This window comes from Rhincodon typus, chromosome 14 (genome assembly GCF_021869965.1).
Source record: "Rhincodon typus isolate 14 chromosome 14, sRhiTyp1.1, whole genome shotgun sequence".
In the NCBI taxonomy this organism is placed as follows: Eukaryota; Metazoa; Chordata; class Chondrichthyes; order Orectolobiformes; family Rhincodontidae; genus Rhincodon; species Rhincodon typus.
The window spans coordinates 47,447,977-47,464,910 of record NC_063345.1 but is presented as its reverse complement, the minus strand read 5'-3'; the positions used below and the strand labels follow the sequence as shown (position 1 = coordinate 47,464,910).

The following is a 16,934-nucleotide window of genomic DNA, read 5'->3' as shown; positions in this document are numbered from 1 at the left end:
CTCAACACAGATGTTCCTGACTTTATTGGGTCCACAGACTATCAGTCCTCAAAGAATTCACTCTGAAGTGTCTCAAATATCAAGCAATTACGAGCTCTATTGTCAAGTACACCAACACAAATAAAAACAGGCCTTAAAATTACAATAATCCACACACTGCAAAAACATACGTGTTGAGGGGGGTGGGAAGGTGGGAGAGTGGGGAGGAGTTCAATACAAAGACCATCCAACGTACAAGATGGAGTCATGTCCTTTTAATAATACTCAACTAAGAGTACCACTATCAAATGTATTTTACAACATTGGCTGCACTTCAAAGGTATTTAATGCACTAGGAAACTATCCTTTGGTCATGAATATTACTTACTTCCACTACTTCCACCACTGCCCACCCACCAGCCCTCAGAACCATCTCCATACATCACTGACAAGTCAGAGCTACCCCTGAAAGAAGCCACTACACAATCACCCTTTTGAATCTGGTTGTTTCACCCAATGTAACATCCTGACATTGATTCCCTCCATAGACTTGTACAAGCAAGTGAGTGACTCAGCAAGCCTGTGTAATCAGCGCCACCTCAGCCTTCTCCTACATGAAGCCATTCAGATCCCACGCCAGCTCGGCGAGGTGGCAGCGTTCGGAGGAAGCAATGTGGAACCCAGTGTCAGGAGCTGCTTTCGGTTTGTAAGTCCATCATGAGTTTTTTTTTCCCCCGTGGAGAATGAGTGAGATGAAGAGCAGGACAAGCCTGAGAAATGTCATACTGGGGAATATGGTGGAAATGCTTACATGTGAGTGCATTTGTTTGTGATTTGTTCACGTTCAGGTGTAACCGAGCCTCCTGTCCACATTCCCATGTCAAACTGTCATTTGTCCCTGCTCCACCATCTGCCAAATTAGTAACTCGGAAATTTTAAGACCGATCTCAAGATTTAGCATTAAAGCATAAATAATAGAAGGAGAAAGGTATGGAAAAACTCATACTGTTTTCCAAATGTAAATTATAGCTACTAAACCTGCTAATCTGGGGGGTAATACATTGCCTTAAAAAGGGGCTTGTCTTTGGACTTGCAGAAGATAAATCTTGAGCTTTGCTATTGAAGAATTTGTTGGATAATAACTAACATCCACCTAAAAAAAAATGTCACAGACCTATGCTGCAGAACTCTGGTTTAGTTTTGATTGGAGTTTTGATGTTTAAATCCATTGTAATGAAGTGCGAATACTAGCTGCATTTCTCTGCAATAAATGACCTGGACATTACATTGCAACCTCACAACCCACATGTTTCACAGCTCCCCGTTCTCATAATCGACAGCTTGATATAAGCATTTTACAGGCTGCTCTTAGTGATGGTGTCTGGACATTGTGTCCATAATAGGATAATTACCAACTTCAGGAATGGGAGCTTCAAAGATGTCACTGAAATCTATCCGTTCATACTTACAAGTTAGTGGGTACATGAAGATTTCACTCATCTATGTGTTGCAGCAGAGGAAAAATAGCAATTTGCCACCAGTCTCCTCCCCCCAAGACAGAAGCTGCAGTGAACACAATATTCTCTACATCTAAAATACTGATGGATTATAATTTGCTCCCAGACTGGTCATCTAAATCCATGATCATACTGACATTCATCAACAGCACAATTTAAGACCTCTTCTTATGAGACTTTCTATTTTAATGAGATATATTTTAATGAGATTTTATATTTTAATGAAGCTCTTCATTTTAATTAATGTATCCAGTACTCAACCTTTTTTTCTCCTAACTGTGCAGTTATAGTCATTCATTTTGATTTAACATTTCCTTCTTTTTATCCTTAATTTATTTTGCATTTTTACCCTCTAGCACTATTTAACCTCTTAGAAAATTCTTATTCCCTAAACCTTAAGATTTGCATTCCCTTCCAAGAGGCCTATTCTAATCTCTTGTTTCAGTTGCCTTCTTGATTTAAATTTTCCCAACATGCCTTGCTGTCCTCCTCATAAGGATATCTCAGTGAAGGCCAACCTTTGATACAATTGACTCCTGCCCTATTTTGGCCTTCATGCCCCATGAGTCTGAAACCTACCTTTCTGCACTATGGGCTCAATTTTCCTCACCTGTAATTCCATGTATCCTTTCCCTGTCTATTATGTATAAATTACACAAGCGAGGCTTGGCCCAGCAATTCACTTCAGCCATCCAATACCCTCAGGAGAGATAGTGGTAATCCTTGGGGTAGTGCAGAAAACCACTTTCTGGGTGATAACGCCCTCTTTCATTATACTTCAAATCTAAAAGTTGTCCATCTGACTTATACTTTCAAAATACCAGCCCATAGCATTTGCCAAATATATTTTCCATATATCACCAAGTCATCATACGAAGAATGATATATTCACATTAATAGTTTCGCGTGAAGTTACATCCTTTTTATGAGCCACTGCGCATCTACCTGTATGATGCCTGCTCAAGGAACCTATCACCACTTGAGGCTGATTGCACTGGAGTCAAAGCAGGGCTGAGAGCCAAGGCAGCTTATTACAACAGTGATTTTGAGATTCGAGATGGTGGGGAGTCATTCTGGTGAGCTGCTGAACTCAGAACCTAATTCAGAACTTCTCAAGTTCCTTTTGCAGAATCTGACTTCTTCCCTACTTCAGTGATTCTGACATGAACACTGACTTCTGTCTCCTCCTAACTTCTCAAACCGCCTCATTTATTCTGACACCTAGAATTCAATTCCCCACTCAATCTTCCATTATCACTGCAGTCAACTTTTCTATTCCATCCCATTCCAACAATCCATGAATGATGTCATACAATTCCATGTTATAACGTTCTTTCAATTGGGTAAAACCTTGTATCCTGAAGTATTTATTTTATTATTGTTGATAGTTATCCCTATGCCTATTTAATAAAACACAACCCTTCCTGTTACGCTAAATACTAGAATTTCCCATCAGCATTTTTGCAATGATTCTGTTAACCTATTTAAAATAAATGGTTTAAGCTTGGCATTAGCATAACACAGATCACAATCCAGCTAGTGTGTATGGACACAATCTAGACTTGAAGATCACATCAACAGAATGTCTGTAGCATGTTCTTTACTGTACTATCTCCAGGTTAATGATAAACCAGTAATTGAAGCCACACACTTCCTGGAATGGATGAAATTGGAGCCCCAGTCAATGGTCTGGTTGCCTGTACTACATCGATTAATAACTTCAGAAGCTGCAAAACACCAAGCTAAATGTCACATCTGCAAGCAATGTCCAATTAAAGGCTTTAGGTAGGTACATAGAGCCAATTTTCTTTACATTTACCCTTTTTTTCTAAATTAAGGCATACAGTTAAATAAAGATCCATTGCATCCTGTTTCTCCATTTTTCTCTGATGTTATTACACCCAGTGGATATATTGAAGAGGAGTGAGCTGTGTAATGACTTCTGATATTATTCTTGCACTATTTAATATCGAGGTTTGATTCTGGACTAAACTGGTTTGGAGATAGCATAAACACAACCACTAATACCAAGCTCATCTATTCGCATCACTTTCTTCATAATTTGAGATAAAAATATCAGGTTTAGTACTTCTCAAAAGTTTAGAGGCCAGTTGGCTTTACATAATTTTTCAACTTTAAGAGGCAGAGAATTACACAGAATGGACAGCACAGAAACCGCCCACTCGGTCATGCTTCAGGTTGACTACTTTCAGCCTTTTTTCATCCCATTCTTTCAGCAGAACTTTCTATTCCTTTCTCCTTCATGTTTATCGATCGTTCTGTTAAATACATTGACGCTATTCACATCAAGCAATCATTTAGTGTTGAGGTCCACATTCTAACCAGTCACTGAGTTCCCCCGAGGTTTCACCTAATCTGCCTGGTTGGATTTATTAAGAACTATCTTACTTTATGACTTCTAGTTATGGTCTTCCCCACAAGTGAAAACCCAACTTTATCTCTCTTTTTATCTCACTCACTCTGGTGTTTTTCCTTCCGTGGGAAGATGGCCAAACAGATTGCATAATTTCATGAAGAAAATCTGGGAGTAGGTCTCAAGAAGAGAAACGGAAGGGCAAGTTCACAGAAAGTACATATTATCTGTTGATTCATTTTCCACAAACTGTGTGAATATTATGGTGGCTTTAATTTCTTGTTAAATATATACCGGTAAATGTTGGAAATGAATCCAGTCAACATTTCTTAATAGAGACACCACCATTGTATCTAATCATCCTCTATATCCACTTGCACTTCTAAATTTTCATTCCGTCTAGTGAATGTACCTATACCTTCTCAAATCCAGGGAAAGAAAAGGAAACAGTTAACATGCCAAGACAGTCACTGCATTTGCACTGATCTGCTGTTTTAACCTGTACTTGCTGCCTGCTTTGACACTGAGCTCTTGCACTTTAGCATATACATTGGCCCTGTATTCATTGCACTGCTAAGACTGGCAAAGGACTGGTGATTCTGCCCATGTATTGGTGCTTGTTGACAGTGTTTAGCAATCAAATATGTCTATTAGTGCCAGTTGACATTATTGTTGATAAAATATTCCTGTGTATAATTCTTTTAGTTGTTCCTGTTGCAGAATTGTTTTTTATTTGATCCTTGTTTCATGTTCAATTTCTTTTCCTCACTATCTCTAAAATCTGTCTTTTTCTGCTTCAGATACCGCAGTTTGAAGCAGTTTAATGTTGACATCTGCCAAACATGTTTCTTGACAGGAAGGGCAAACAAAGGTCACAAACTACATTACCCCATCATGGAATACTGTGCCCCTGTAAGTAATGTGTATCACTACATACGGACCCAAAAAGGGCATTATTCCAACATGCTACACTGCATGTTCAACTGTTATAGCCATAGCTATTAAAATACTGACCAATATAACTTTGTGCTTGATGAGATCTTAGTAATATGATGCTAGATCCTATTTCCAAAGAAGAAATTTTCTCTGTTAGAGCTGACACATTCAAGTGACTTCTGACTAAAAACAGTAGTAACAACCCATTTGATAATGGAGTACCCATAGAATCACTACAGTGGAGATAGAGACCATTAGGCCCATCAAGTCAACACCAACCCTTTAAAGAGCATCCTACCCAATCCCCATACCCTGCATTTCCCATGGCTAACACACCTAACCTACACATCCCTCGGCACTGTGGGTAATTGAGCATGGCCAATCCATCTAACCTGCACATGTTTGGACTATGGGATGAAACCACAGCACACCCGACAGAAATTCACGCGGACATGGGGAGAATGTGCAGACTCCTCACAGACAGTCGCCCAAGGCTAGAAATGAACCTAGGTCCCTGACACTGAGGCAGCAGTGCTAACTACTATGCCACCATGCCAAGCCAAAACTCTGGGCCTAAAATTACAACCACAACCTTATGCTATAACCAATAATTTATGTTGCTCCCTACTAAGGTCATTATTTTAGGTATATTGTCTCACCCTTTTTTTTTCTGGATCTCTCTTCACTGCAAAGTATTTTAGGCCAAAAGGCAGCCAGGCAACCTAGTCTACTAAAACTGTTGTACTGACTGAAAGAAGGTGCATGACAGCAAGTTCAGGAAGATTTGCTCCGTTACTTTTTTTCCTCCTTTTCTTTGCATCCCATTGCCAAAACTCTTTAGATCATCTTCCTGAAACCATAGTTGAAACCTAAGACTCACACATGAAAAGTTATATTCTACAATCATCCCAAAGTATGTCACACAAAGGATAATTTCTCTATGTTCTAGACCAGCTGCATAGGGAGGTGCTGGCCTCGTGGTAATGTCACTGGACTATTTATCCAGAAAATCAGTCCAATATTCTGGAGACATGGATTCAAATCCCACCATGGCAGATGGTGAATCTGAACTCAATATAAATATGGAATAAAAGCTAACCTGTCAATTGTCATAAAAACCCTTCTGGCACATTCATGTCCTTTAAGGAAGGAAATCTGCCAAACTTACCTGAGTCTGGCCTACATATGATTCCATACCTATAGCAATATGGTTGGCTTCTAACTACCCCACTGGGCAACAAATGCAGGCCTGGCCTGCAATGCCCACATCATCTGAATGAATGAATGAATGAGAAAACAGCTCAGTACGTTAAATGAGGTGAAGCTTTATACATACTTTCTACTACATAATATAGCAGGAGAACTGTACTGAGACTGATTCAAATTAATTCTGGTCTGGATTGTTACAGTTAGCAGTGTGAAGAGACATTCACTTTGATTCAAACCCAAATTCTATTGGTAAAAAAGCATTTTACTTAACTGTATCAACTGGTAAGTAATTTTGCTTGCTCCTCCCCAGACTACATCAGGAGAAAATGTGCGGGACTTTGCCAAGACATTGAAAAACAAGTTCCGAACCAAACAGTATTTTAGTAAACATCCACAAAGAGGATACCTACCTGTCCAGTCAGTGATGGAGGGTGACAGCATTGACACGTAAGGCAATACCATCAGAACAAAGTTTTCTCACTATCATTTCTTGTCTCCAACTTGAATTAAAGCTCTTTGAATGTTTAACTTCTTTTGGTGAATACTTTTATTTGCAACATTACATATAGCTCTTACTTTCTCACCTCCCTGAAAATGTTAATGTATTGTTATCAGGAATTCCATAGTCCAGCAGCTGTCTATTCTTCCTACATAGGCCTATAGCTTACCCTCCCTAGCCATGGGATGGTGAAATCACATCCTAACTGGCCTACTTGGCTGAAATCAGCTAATTCAGCCCCAAATCTGACTCCATCTTCATCTATACAGATTGCTAAACAGTTTACCTACCCACTGAATCAGTCAAAGAAGGTAAAGAACATTTTATTTTACCTACAATACATATCACGTATGTTGAGTTACTACAGCTGGATCCTAACAACTGTTACTATTAGAGTGCATTGCCATTGGGTGAGGACTTTGCATATCACCTTGGAAACAATAGAAAATTTTCTGTTTGTCGTCTAAGATATCCCAGTAATGTGGCAAAGTGTTTGACTCTTTATTTTTATTCAACAGGTAAAGATATCAGGAGCAAAAAACAGAAATAGCTGGAGAAACTCAGCAGGTCTGCCAGCATCTGTGAGGAGAAAGCAGATTTACCGTTTCGGGTCCAGTGACCCTTCTTCAGAACTGGGTTTCTCTCCATAGATTCTGCCAGACTTGCAGTTTTTCCAGCAATTTCTGTTTTAGTTTCTGATTTCCAGCATCCACAAATCATTTGTTATTTTTCTTAAGTAAAGCTATTGTTGTGGATGAGTCCAAATCCTCTCAAAATATATCAAGATAGCCTAGACCCCAACTTTTTCTTATTTTTGAAGGCAAGTGTAAGGTATTGTTTTCCAGATGCAATTCAATTGGTCAAACTACCAGGCTTGAAGCAAAACCCACTTTATTTTTACACTGTATTTAAAATATAAACAAAAAAAAAGAAGAATTGGAACAAATTAACTCTTGGAAAATTTAACAGAATAGTACATTATTTAACTACTAAACAGCAACTGTTCCAATGTAGTAACATCCCATAAACTCACCCTTGGCAAAGGCAAATTCAGTAAAATAGATTGTCTCACATGTAATTCTCCAGTCCAGGAGTAAAGAACATCAAGAGAAAAATCTGTGTGTATATGTGTGTGTGAGGGAGAGAGAGAGAGAGAAAATTCAAGCATTTTGTTGTAGTAGGGAGAGATGTGTAGCAGCTTCCAAACCCCAACAGCTACTGAAAGCTAAACTAAAATCCTGGTTCTGAGGGAGCTTGATCCGACCCCTTTATGTTGGTTCTATTGTTCCAACTTTTTAAAAAACCCCAAGGCCTCACAAGCTGCTTATTGTATTGGCTGGGAACAGACCACTTGGCACTTCTGCGTCAACCTCTCTTCATAAAAATGTCAGGACGAAATATACCTTTTAAAGGCATATTATTGTCACAATATCTATTGGACAAAATTAATCTGATCATTATTAAAGCTCTGCATGTTCAAGTGTAAAATACACTTATTCGTTGTAAAGGTTCTGACCCAGTTATTAATGGCAGAGAACGACTTGAATACTCACTAAATGTTGATACACTTTTAATACATGACTAAGCAATAGTACGTACTCACTGTGACTCTGGTTGCTTAGAGCTAGGGTCAGCTTCAGGTGGCCAATTTGTCAACAGAACTCCAAGCAGATCCTTGGAATGACTGACCAACCATTCTACACACTGCAGCAACAAAACCCTTTGCAACAGCTTCCTTTATAACTCTCTTTTTGTCATAGTCATGCGTCATATGAGGTGATAGCAGTTTGCTGCCAATTTAATTGATGTTTAATTACATTACATTCTGCTTGAAACTGTACTCTCTCCGTGGGTCCTAATCTCAAGGCTACGCTTGAACAAACACTGGCTTATGTCTACAGTGTTTTAGCAATCTCCAGTATTGGAGTGAAGGAAACATTTTCATGGTCACACACAAAGAAGCCACTTTCCTCTCACAGCTCCAGCACAGCTTACAAAATCAATTTGCTGATTCTTGCTGATTTTAGCAGATCTGTGTCTTGACCAAATTTCCTGCCTTCCTGTTCTCAAACCCATAATGCAGTTCTTCAGTCAGGGCATCATTTGTCCTTTTAATACTCCATTTGACCCCCATGACACAAAGACAAAGTTCACACATAGGACATTTTACTTCATTAACACAGAAGAAAGAAAAGAACAGTTACATAATTCAAAAGGATTAAGAATAAATAATGCTTGGCTTACTGTACTTTTGTGCATGTGTCTAAGTTTTTCTGTGTATGACAACATCGGTTTACACTCCCATATGAAAGAAAAAAGCTTAACGATTTGTATAAAGCTTCACCTCTTTTAATGTTAACTCTAATAGAATTGAGAAGCACATGGGTGTGCCTCTATAAAAGTCACAATGTTCAGTTTGTATTTCAGGGGAGGTTGCTTTGTATATCCCCATGTTACATTACCACATTCATAAGTAGATATTGGGTAATGTCTATATGCTTTGATACAGAGACACTGGATCCTCTTAGAGCAGCTAATGCTAATGAACCTAAAAAGGTCAAAAATCACACAACACCAGGTTATACTCCAACAAGTTTATGTGAAGACACAAGCTTTCGGAGTCTTTCTCCTTCTTCAGGTGTCAGTGAGAGAGGTGGCATCAGACACAGAATTTATAACTAAAAGATCAAAGGGTCATAGAACTGATACAAATGTATTAAACAAACCTAAGATGGCTGTTAAATTTTTAATCAGTTAGAAAGGATTAATATGCAAATTCCAGAATTTCTTTCAAGTCACTATCCCAAGATAACTAAAGGTTTTCTCAGTAAACCAGAGGTAACATCTCAGGTCAGACAATGCATTTTAGGTGTGAGGCCTTGTTTAGAATCTGGCTGTGTATAAACTTGGAGTCAGACTGATTTTATTTCCAAAGTAGAAATTTATAAAATGCCTCATTGACTGTCAACAAATTGTGCTCTTTTTGATCAAAACAGAATGTATTTGTAATTCCAAATCTGCAAATACAGATTCACCCCATAGATTTATAGGTGTGTGTAAGTGTGTGTGAGAGAGAGAGAGAGAGAGAAAAAACCTGAAAAGGTAGCAATAACAGATTCAAAATCTTTCCTCAATGTCTATGTTATGTTTCAGACCTGCCTCTTCCCCAATGTTACCACATGCAGATACACACTCCAGGATTGAACACTATGCTAGCAGGTAAATTGATGGAAACTGTGTCGGAATTCTTCAGTAAAGGCACGGGAATTCAATATTTGATAAATGTGATTAAATCTTACTCTTCCATTGACATAAATTATATAGAAACATATAAGATACGAGCAGGGCAAGACCATTCGGCCCTGTGAGCCTGTTCCGCCATTCTTCACGATCATGGCTGATCGTCCAACTCAATAGCCTAATCCTGCTTTCTCCCCATAACCTTTGATCCCATTCACCCTGAGTGCTGTGTCTAGCTGCTTCTTGAATACATTCAATGTTTTGGCATCAACTACTTCGTGTTGTAATGAATTCCACAGGCTCACCACTGTTTGGGTGAAGAAATGTCTCCTCATCTGTGTCCTAAATAGTCTACCCATCTGAATCCTCAGACTGTGACCCCTGGTTCTGGACACACCCACCTTCGGCAACATCTTCCCTGCATCTACCCTGTCTAGTCCTGTTAGAATTTTATAGGTCTCTCTGAGATCCCCCCCCCTCATTTGTGTGAACTCCAGCGAAAACAATCCTAACCTAGTCAATCTTTCATCTTACATCAGACCAGCCATCCCCAGAATTAGCTGGTATCATTGACATGCCTTTTTGGCAATTCACAATTTTAGGCCAAAATTTAATCTTGTGTGATCACTTAGAGTAGCAATTAGATCAGCAATTTATAAAAGTGAAATGTGTCCAGTTTCCGTTCTCTTTCTTGAGACCTGCGTCCAGCTGCTTAATAATTACATGGCCGTAAATTTCCTGGATATCTTGTATCCTAATTGCCCCTGATATTCTGATTTCAGATGAATATCCTTGCACCAGTTGCAAGGTGAGTCCTGTCAGGCTTGTTGTGTTCAATGTTTTTGATCTCAGCATCTGTCTTTTGGTTCTTTCGGACACCATCTAGTGGACCTGGCTTCGCTTCATGTGTTGCTTGCCTCCATATTCGTTGGCAGGTGTGGTGAACCCAAGGAGGTGGTCCACAAGATGGACTTGGTCTCATCCAAAGAAGAGAGAGTTTGGAAAATAGCCAATGGAGGGTGAATATAGTACATTGTTGTAAATGTAAACGAGCTCTGGCAGGTACTCAGGCCACTTCTGTTCACCCTTAGGCCACAAGTTGCACAAACAGCTATGCAATGTATAGTTGAATCATTTGCACTGCTCACCCTCTGGATGATGAGGGCTGGTGCAGCTCTTGGCAATGCCATCGACCTTACAAATCTCCTGTAAGAACTTGCCCTCGAAGTTGTGCTTCTGGTCATCGTGAATTTGACATTGAACATCAAAATGGACAAGCCAATCATGCACTAATATTCTGGTTATATGGGAGGTCTTTGAGTTGGAACAGGCTGGTGCTGGGTTGCTGGATGTTAAGCGATTCACTAGATAGCAATATACTGATATCCACACCAATCAGCTAAAGCTGTCTGACATTCTCTTTCAAGGTAAATGGCAAATGTGAAATCATTATTGGCTGTCCATGTCTGGACCTGTTTTGGATCTCACTCATAAGGGCATCAGTGACACATTGCTGAATCTTAGTCTGAATGCCCTAGGAGTCGGGGTTGGAATATTGCCTTTGACTTGGGGCATGGCATCAGCCACAGGCCTCTCCAGCTGGGCAGGTGGGGCATCCCTCCCGTGGTGACATCTGACTAAGTGCTTCATCATTTGGATTATGTTGTAAAGTGAAAGGTGGGTAAATGTACCCTGACTAACCTTGACCAGTTTGCAGTAACTGTCTTTAACTCAGGTGAGTCTCACAGTGAGATAGACAAAGGGATGAGAGTCAGAGGAAATTCCAACCCAACTTGAATAAAAACTTTATTTCAGAAAAATGTTTATCAAATTCTACTATTGTACTTTAATTAAACTCTATCAAACTCTATCAATCTGTTCACAGGACTCTTCAGTTAACAGTCTTAAATCTCTAAGTAAACATTCTCAATTCTACACCAGCTATCTATTTCTGACACATGCTTCCGAAGATTTGCTACACTCTATCCACAGGTCCCTACCAATGTATTTGAATTGTTTGTCTGAAAAGCCAGGTAATACCTGTTCAATAAGGCTGGGGCAGGCTGTTTCTGGGAATTTGAGAGTTGACTGATGTTTAAGGATCTGCAGTAGTTGATTTGGGCTTCCCCTCTCCTCTAAGGCTGGTTCTGGTCTTCGGGCTGTCACATCAAGATGGTATTTTGGGTCTGATGGTGCTCAACACAAGGTAGAACGTTCTTGTTATGGGTCTTCAGATCAGTTCACCAGGGTGGTGTATTTGGAGATGCCTTTGAAGAAGGTGCAAAAAGCAGACTACTGGGTTTTCCAGGCTGCCCTTTTATCCCTTTCTTTGCGCCCTTCTTGAAGATTTTGTGATTTGTATCTAATACTACCATCGGGCGAGGGCAGCAAGATCCAATGAAGCAACTACTTTCTATATTTGGAGGTCTCAGAACATGGTTTTGAACCTTTAACAATCAAGTGCTATCCTTGTCACTCAATGTCTCTGGTCTCCTACCGTGCTGAGTTCCACCATATCTGTGTAACATTCTTCTAAGAAAGCATGTTCATTGGAAGTAGAAACAACGTGTCCATTAGCACGTAGCCAGGCAGTTCCAGGCCTATCTGGTTTCGATGAGAAGTTGATTGACCAAGGCCTGGCTGCACGAATACTGTCTGTTCCAGCTTAGCCGCTTGCAAATTGCAGAGTCCAGCTACATTTAAACCTGGTTCCCACATTTCAAGTTTTTATCCATGCTCATTAAAAAATGTCAGTAATTCTGCAACAATCCTGGAGGTCATGGGTCGCCTGACCACAATTATTTTTGCCTGACCTGTACTGGATCTTGAATCAAAGCTGTTCCAGTTCAGTGGTTTCTATTGCCTCAGCTTGGCAGACATTTAAAAGTAGCTGACTGAATATCTGTGGACCTTCTTAGTTGGATGTATCACCTTTGTCAGTAAAATTGGCGATCTCCTGGTCACCCTACCACTTTCGCCCAAAGTGACAAATTCAATTCATGGGGTTACATCAAGTGGGAGCTCTGCCCTGTGTGACACGTGACATTCTAGCAAGGTCTGATGTTGACCAGTTGGAGACTGCTTGCATGAGCCTTGGAGAACAGTGATGGTGTTGGCTGGTAAAAGACAAGGACAAGTCCCTGCCTCTTGAACAGTTCCAGAGTCCCATACATCTTGCGAGCATAGAGCAAGGTCAAAGACTCCTAACCCCCATCTGCTAACATTGTAATGTGATGCTTATAACAGTCACCAAATGTGCTTTCCAAGAATGCCTGCATCTTAACACATTTGACTCCAACACTACAAATACTCTCAGATTCCTTACTTCCACAGGTGTTTTGGTTGGATCACAAAGTCCTGGAAACCCCAGTACATGAGAAATGTGATGCAGGACAGACAGGGAGAGCTCACTGTAGCCATGATAGGGAATGTCTGACTTTTGTGAAGCAGAGACCAAGGTGACGAAAGAGACATCATCAGCTCACACCCTCGAAGCTGCCCTGCTGGGTGTCCTCCCTCATCATCACCGTCTCCTGCTGGAGGTCCCATCACAACTATTCCAGCTTTCCTACTGGGTGTTATCCCTCACCATCACTAACTCCTCCTTAATCCAGTCAACCACACTGAATGATTTATTTAAAAATCTATGAAATGAACATATAAATTCCTGTCCAAATTCTAAACTGTGTCCATTCATAAACTTTACAAGGCATTTAAATGATACTAAGCAAGTCTTTCTTGAATCAGTTGGTTCAGAATAGTTCTGAGTCAGGGAGAAGAGATTTCCATTCCCTGATACCTAATGACATTTTTTAATGTAAAACCATTCATTGACTAAATGATACATTGTTACCTCTTTCTCAGGCTTGCAGAAATGGAAAGTAAGAATTGTTCTTTCTTCAGTGGCAGCCTCTCACCTGATGAAAGTGTGTAAGTATTTTAAAATGACTTCTTTTTGTTGCAAACTAAGTGAATGAAACAAGTGGAGAAGGCACTCAGTAAAACATATATCATCATGTTATGTTAGCTCAATGTTATTGCAATAACCCAGCTCTTTCTTAAGGCTTTTCCCTTGCTTATTTTATGCTCTGGAAACACAAAACAGAAAAAAAAATTTTGTGAGCTTTTATCTCACCGAGAAAGCTTCAGGTAAATCCAAACCTGCTCTGAAAACCCTACCCACATTTTGACATCGAGGACACACACCACCACTACAGCTGAGAAAATACACACATTCTATAACAATCAACAACATTGTCAATAAAGCAATCCTCAATATTCTTAAAAATAAAAGAGTCAGTCCATTATATCTCCCAATGTTAATGGATCCTTTAAAAGAATTCAAAGATCCAGACACGCAACTCTGCCATGAAAGGGTATGGACCAACAAAACATACACAATCTGTATAGTAAGTTTCATTGAAATGCATCTGTTAGTTTTTGAGATAAATTATTTACAAGCAGACTATTACCCTCACACACCTTCAGTGAAAGATGTAAAAAATGAGATATGTGAGAAAAAAACAATGCTAGTATTTGTAATATAATGTCTATTACACAATGATTATATTTTACCTTACTATCATTAAAAGTAAGAAAAGAACCACTATTGTTATGGACAAGACCAGACCCCCTCAATATATTTTAAGAAGGTAGCCTAGACCCTAACTTTTTCTTATTTTAACGGTAGATGTAAAGTGCTACGTTCCAGATGCAATGCAACTGGTCAAACTACTCAACGTTAAGCAAAACACAATTTATTTAAACACTACTATTAAAATACACAAAAAAAGAGGAATTTAGAATAACTTAATTATTGGAAAACTTAACTGAATAATAGATACAGTACCTATTGCTAATTAACTGTTCCCATATAGTAACATCCCATAAACACACCCCTTGGCTAAAAGGCAAATTCAGACACGGATTCTCACATGAATTTCTTCAATCCAGGAGGGGAAAGCATCAAGAGAAAATTCAGAAAAAGTAGCAGCGAGGAGACATTCACTGAAGTTTCCATATCTTTTGACACCCCAAAGTGATTCTGTTTAAAACTAAACCTTAAAACTAAAATAAAAGCTAGAAAGCCTGGTCTGAGAGCTGGCTACAACCAGGCTACTTCATTGTTCCAATCTTAAAAAAAACCCAAGGCCTCACAAATTGTTTACTTTCTTAGAGACAGCTCGGTACCTCTACCTTACAAGCACTCTTCAAAAAAAGGACAAAATAACATCTTAGAGTGACAGCATCATCACACTATTAAGAAACACTTTCAAAGAAAAATTTGTATTTACATAGCACCTTTCGAATCTTCAGGGTGTCCTAAAGCATTTCGCAGTTATTGAAGTTGCTTTTGAAATGTAGTCATTGTTTAATGCTTGAAACACAGTAAGAAACGTGCATGCAGCAAAGGCCCACAACAACAATATGATAATAACATCTTCTTCACTGGCAGCGTAGGATAAGTATCGGTCTGGACACATGTAGCAAATTATTCCCAGTGAAATTCTCAGATTTACAGATAACGTTTGTTGGCCTAAAGACTACATCAACTTGCATAGATTAAAAAACCAACAAAGATTGACGAGTGTGAAGATTAAGATTATGATTAAAGTTGTCGGTTGTGATTCAAGTAGAGAAGAACGCAGGGAGGGGTAAAAGTTAAACTCTGGAGATGCATTACTCCAGTTGATAAATGCACAATAAATCATAGAAAACCAGAAAGGAACCTAATTTCATCTTAGTAAACTGATCTCAATGGGGTAGTAATGGGGTAAACACTCTTGACCTCAGCAATACCAAATAATGCATTGAAAACAAATTGATCAGAATTCTTTTTCTGGATAACAATCAGTGAATCCTGCTCATAGTGTACATGACTGTACGTCAGACAAGAGATACAGGATACTTTCTCACTGACACCTACACACCCCTTTAACGAATTGGACTTCAAAGACATATTGGCTTGCCACTCACTTTTTACATCTCATCATGTACCCTAATCTTAAGGAAAGAGCTATGCAAGTTGCAAAATGTTGAAGAAAAAGCTGCTGGAGAATAAGTACTCTAATTAAGTAAAGAACTATATTAATGTATAGCTTATGGATAAGTTCATTTGTGGATGTACATTAATTTACAACAATAGTGCTGCAATAGCAGGTTGACAGATTAGTTCTGTGGCTATAACTGGGTAATGAAAGCTATGTGGATGAATAAAATACCAACTGGACTAAATGGCATTGAGCTGCTGCAGATGTAATTATCTCCTGGACTGGTTACAGCCAACAATTACCTAACAATGAATTTGCCAAAAAAAAGCTTGTATGCAGTCTACAGCTTTTTAAATCAGTAAAGTATATTTGGGTTCTCAGTCACACACCAAACTCATTTTCAGAGTAGGGCAACAAGGACTCGAAAGTGCTTAAGACTGTTCTCTGCCGTTATATCAAGAACACATCAGTTATTGCAACTATTCTTCAACAATCAGTATCAGTCCAGGACACGGACAGAAAATACATGCAGCATTGTTAATTTATAACTCTTTCACAGAGCACCATTTTTCTGTAATTCTGTCACCAAGCAAAGTTCACTGCAGATACCCTTAGTGTCAAACAGCATTAGGCTTTGTTTTTGATATTCTAATCCAATTTCTCCAAGTACTTTTGTGTTGCACTCAAACATAGGGTCATGTTGAGAAAACATCAGCCCTTTGTTTTAATCATCCACAGAACGTGGGCATTACTAGCTAGGCCTGCATTTGTTGCCCATCCCTAAATGCCCAGAGGGCAGTCAAAAGTCAACAACATTGCTGTGGGACTGGAGTCACATGCTGTCCTTATCTGGTCTGGCCAACAGATTTCCTTCCCTAAAGGACATTAGTGAACTGGATGGATTTTTCTGACAATTGACCAGAGATTCACGGTCATCATTAGACACATAATTCCAGTTTTTTTTAAATTGAATTCAAATTCTACCATCTGGCATCCCCGGAATATTACCAGGATTTCTGGATTAACACTCCAGCATTAATTCCACTGTACCATCACCTCCCTGAACTTTAGTCCTTGTTAGCTGTTTCCAGCTGCATACTGTTGCAAGGTACCAGACACTAGCCCATACACTCGTGAATTAAGATGCATCCAAATTAATCCTGAACAAATTGACCAGAGTATTAGTTTCA

At 39.3% G+C, this 16,934-nt stretch overlaps 1 protein-coding gene across 1 annotated transcript in view; it reads left to right on the top strand.

The window, feature by feature from the left end:
- drp2 (dystrophin related protein 2) overlaps positions 1 to 16,934 on the top strand; it is a 316,071-nt gene that overhangs the window by 282,080 nt on the left and 17,057 nt on the right. Inside the window, exons 14-19 of the mRNA XM_048605194.1 lie at positions 528 to 685; positions 3,115 to 3,281; positions 4,671 to 4,782; positions 6,326 to 6,462; positions 9,668 to 9,733; positions 13,619 to 13,684. Coding sequence (XP_048461151.1) covers positions 528 to 685; positions 3,115 to 3,281; positions 4,671 to 4,782; positions 6,326 to 6,462; positions 9,668 to 9,733; positions 13,619 to 13,684 — 706 coding nt within the window. The remainder of the gene's footprint in view (positions 1 to 527; positions 686 to 3,114; positions 3,282 to 4,670; positions 4,783 to 6,325; positions 6,463 to 9,667; positions 9,734 to 13,618; positions 13,685 to 16,934) is intronic.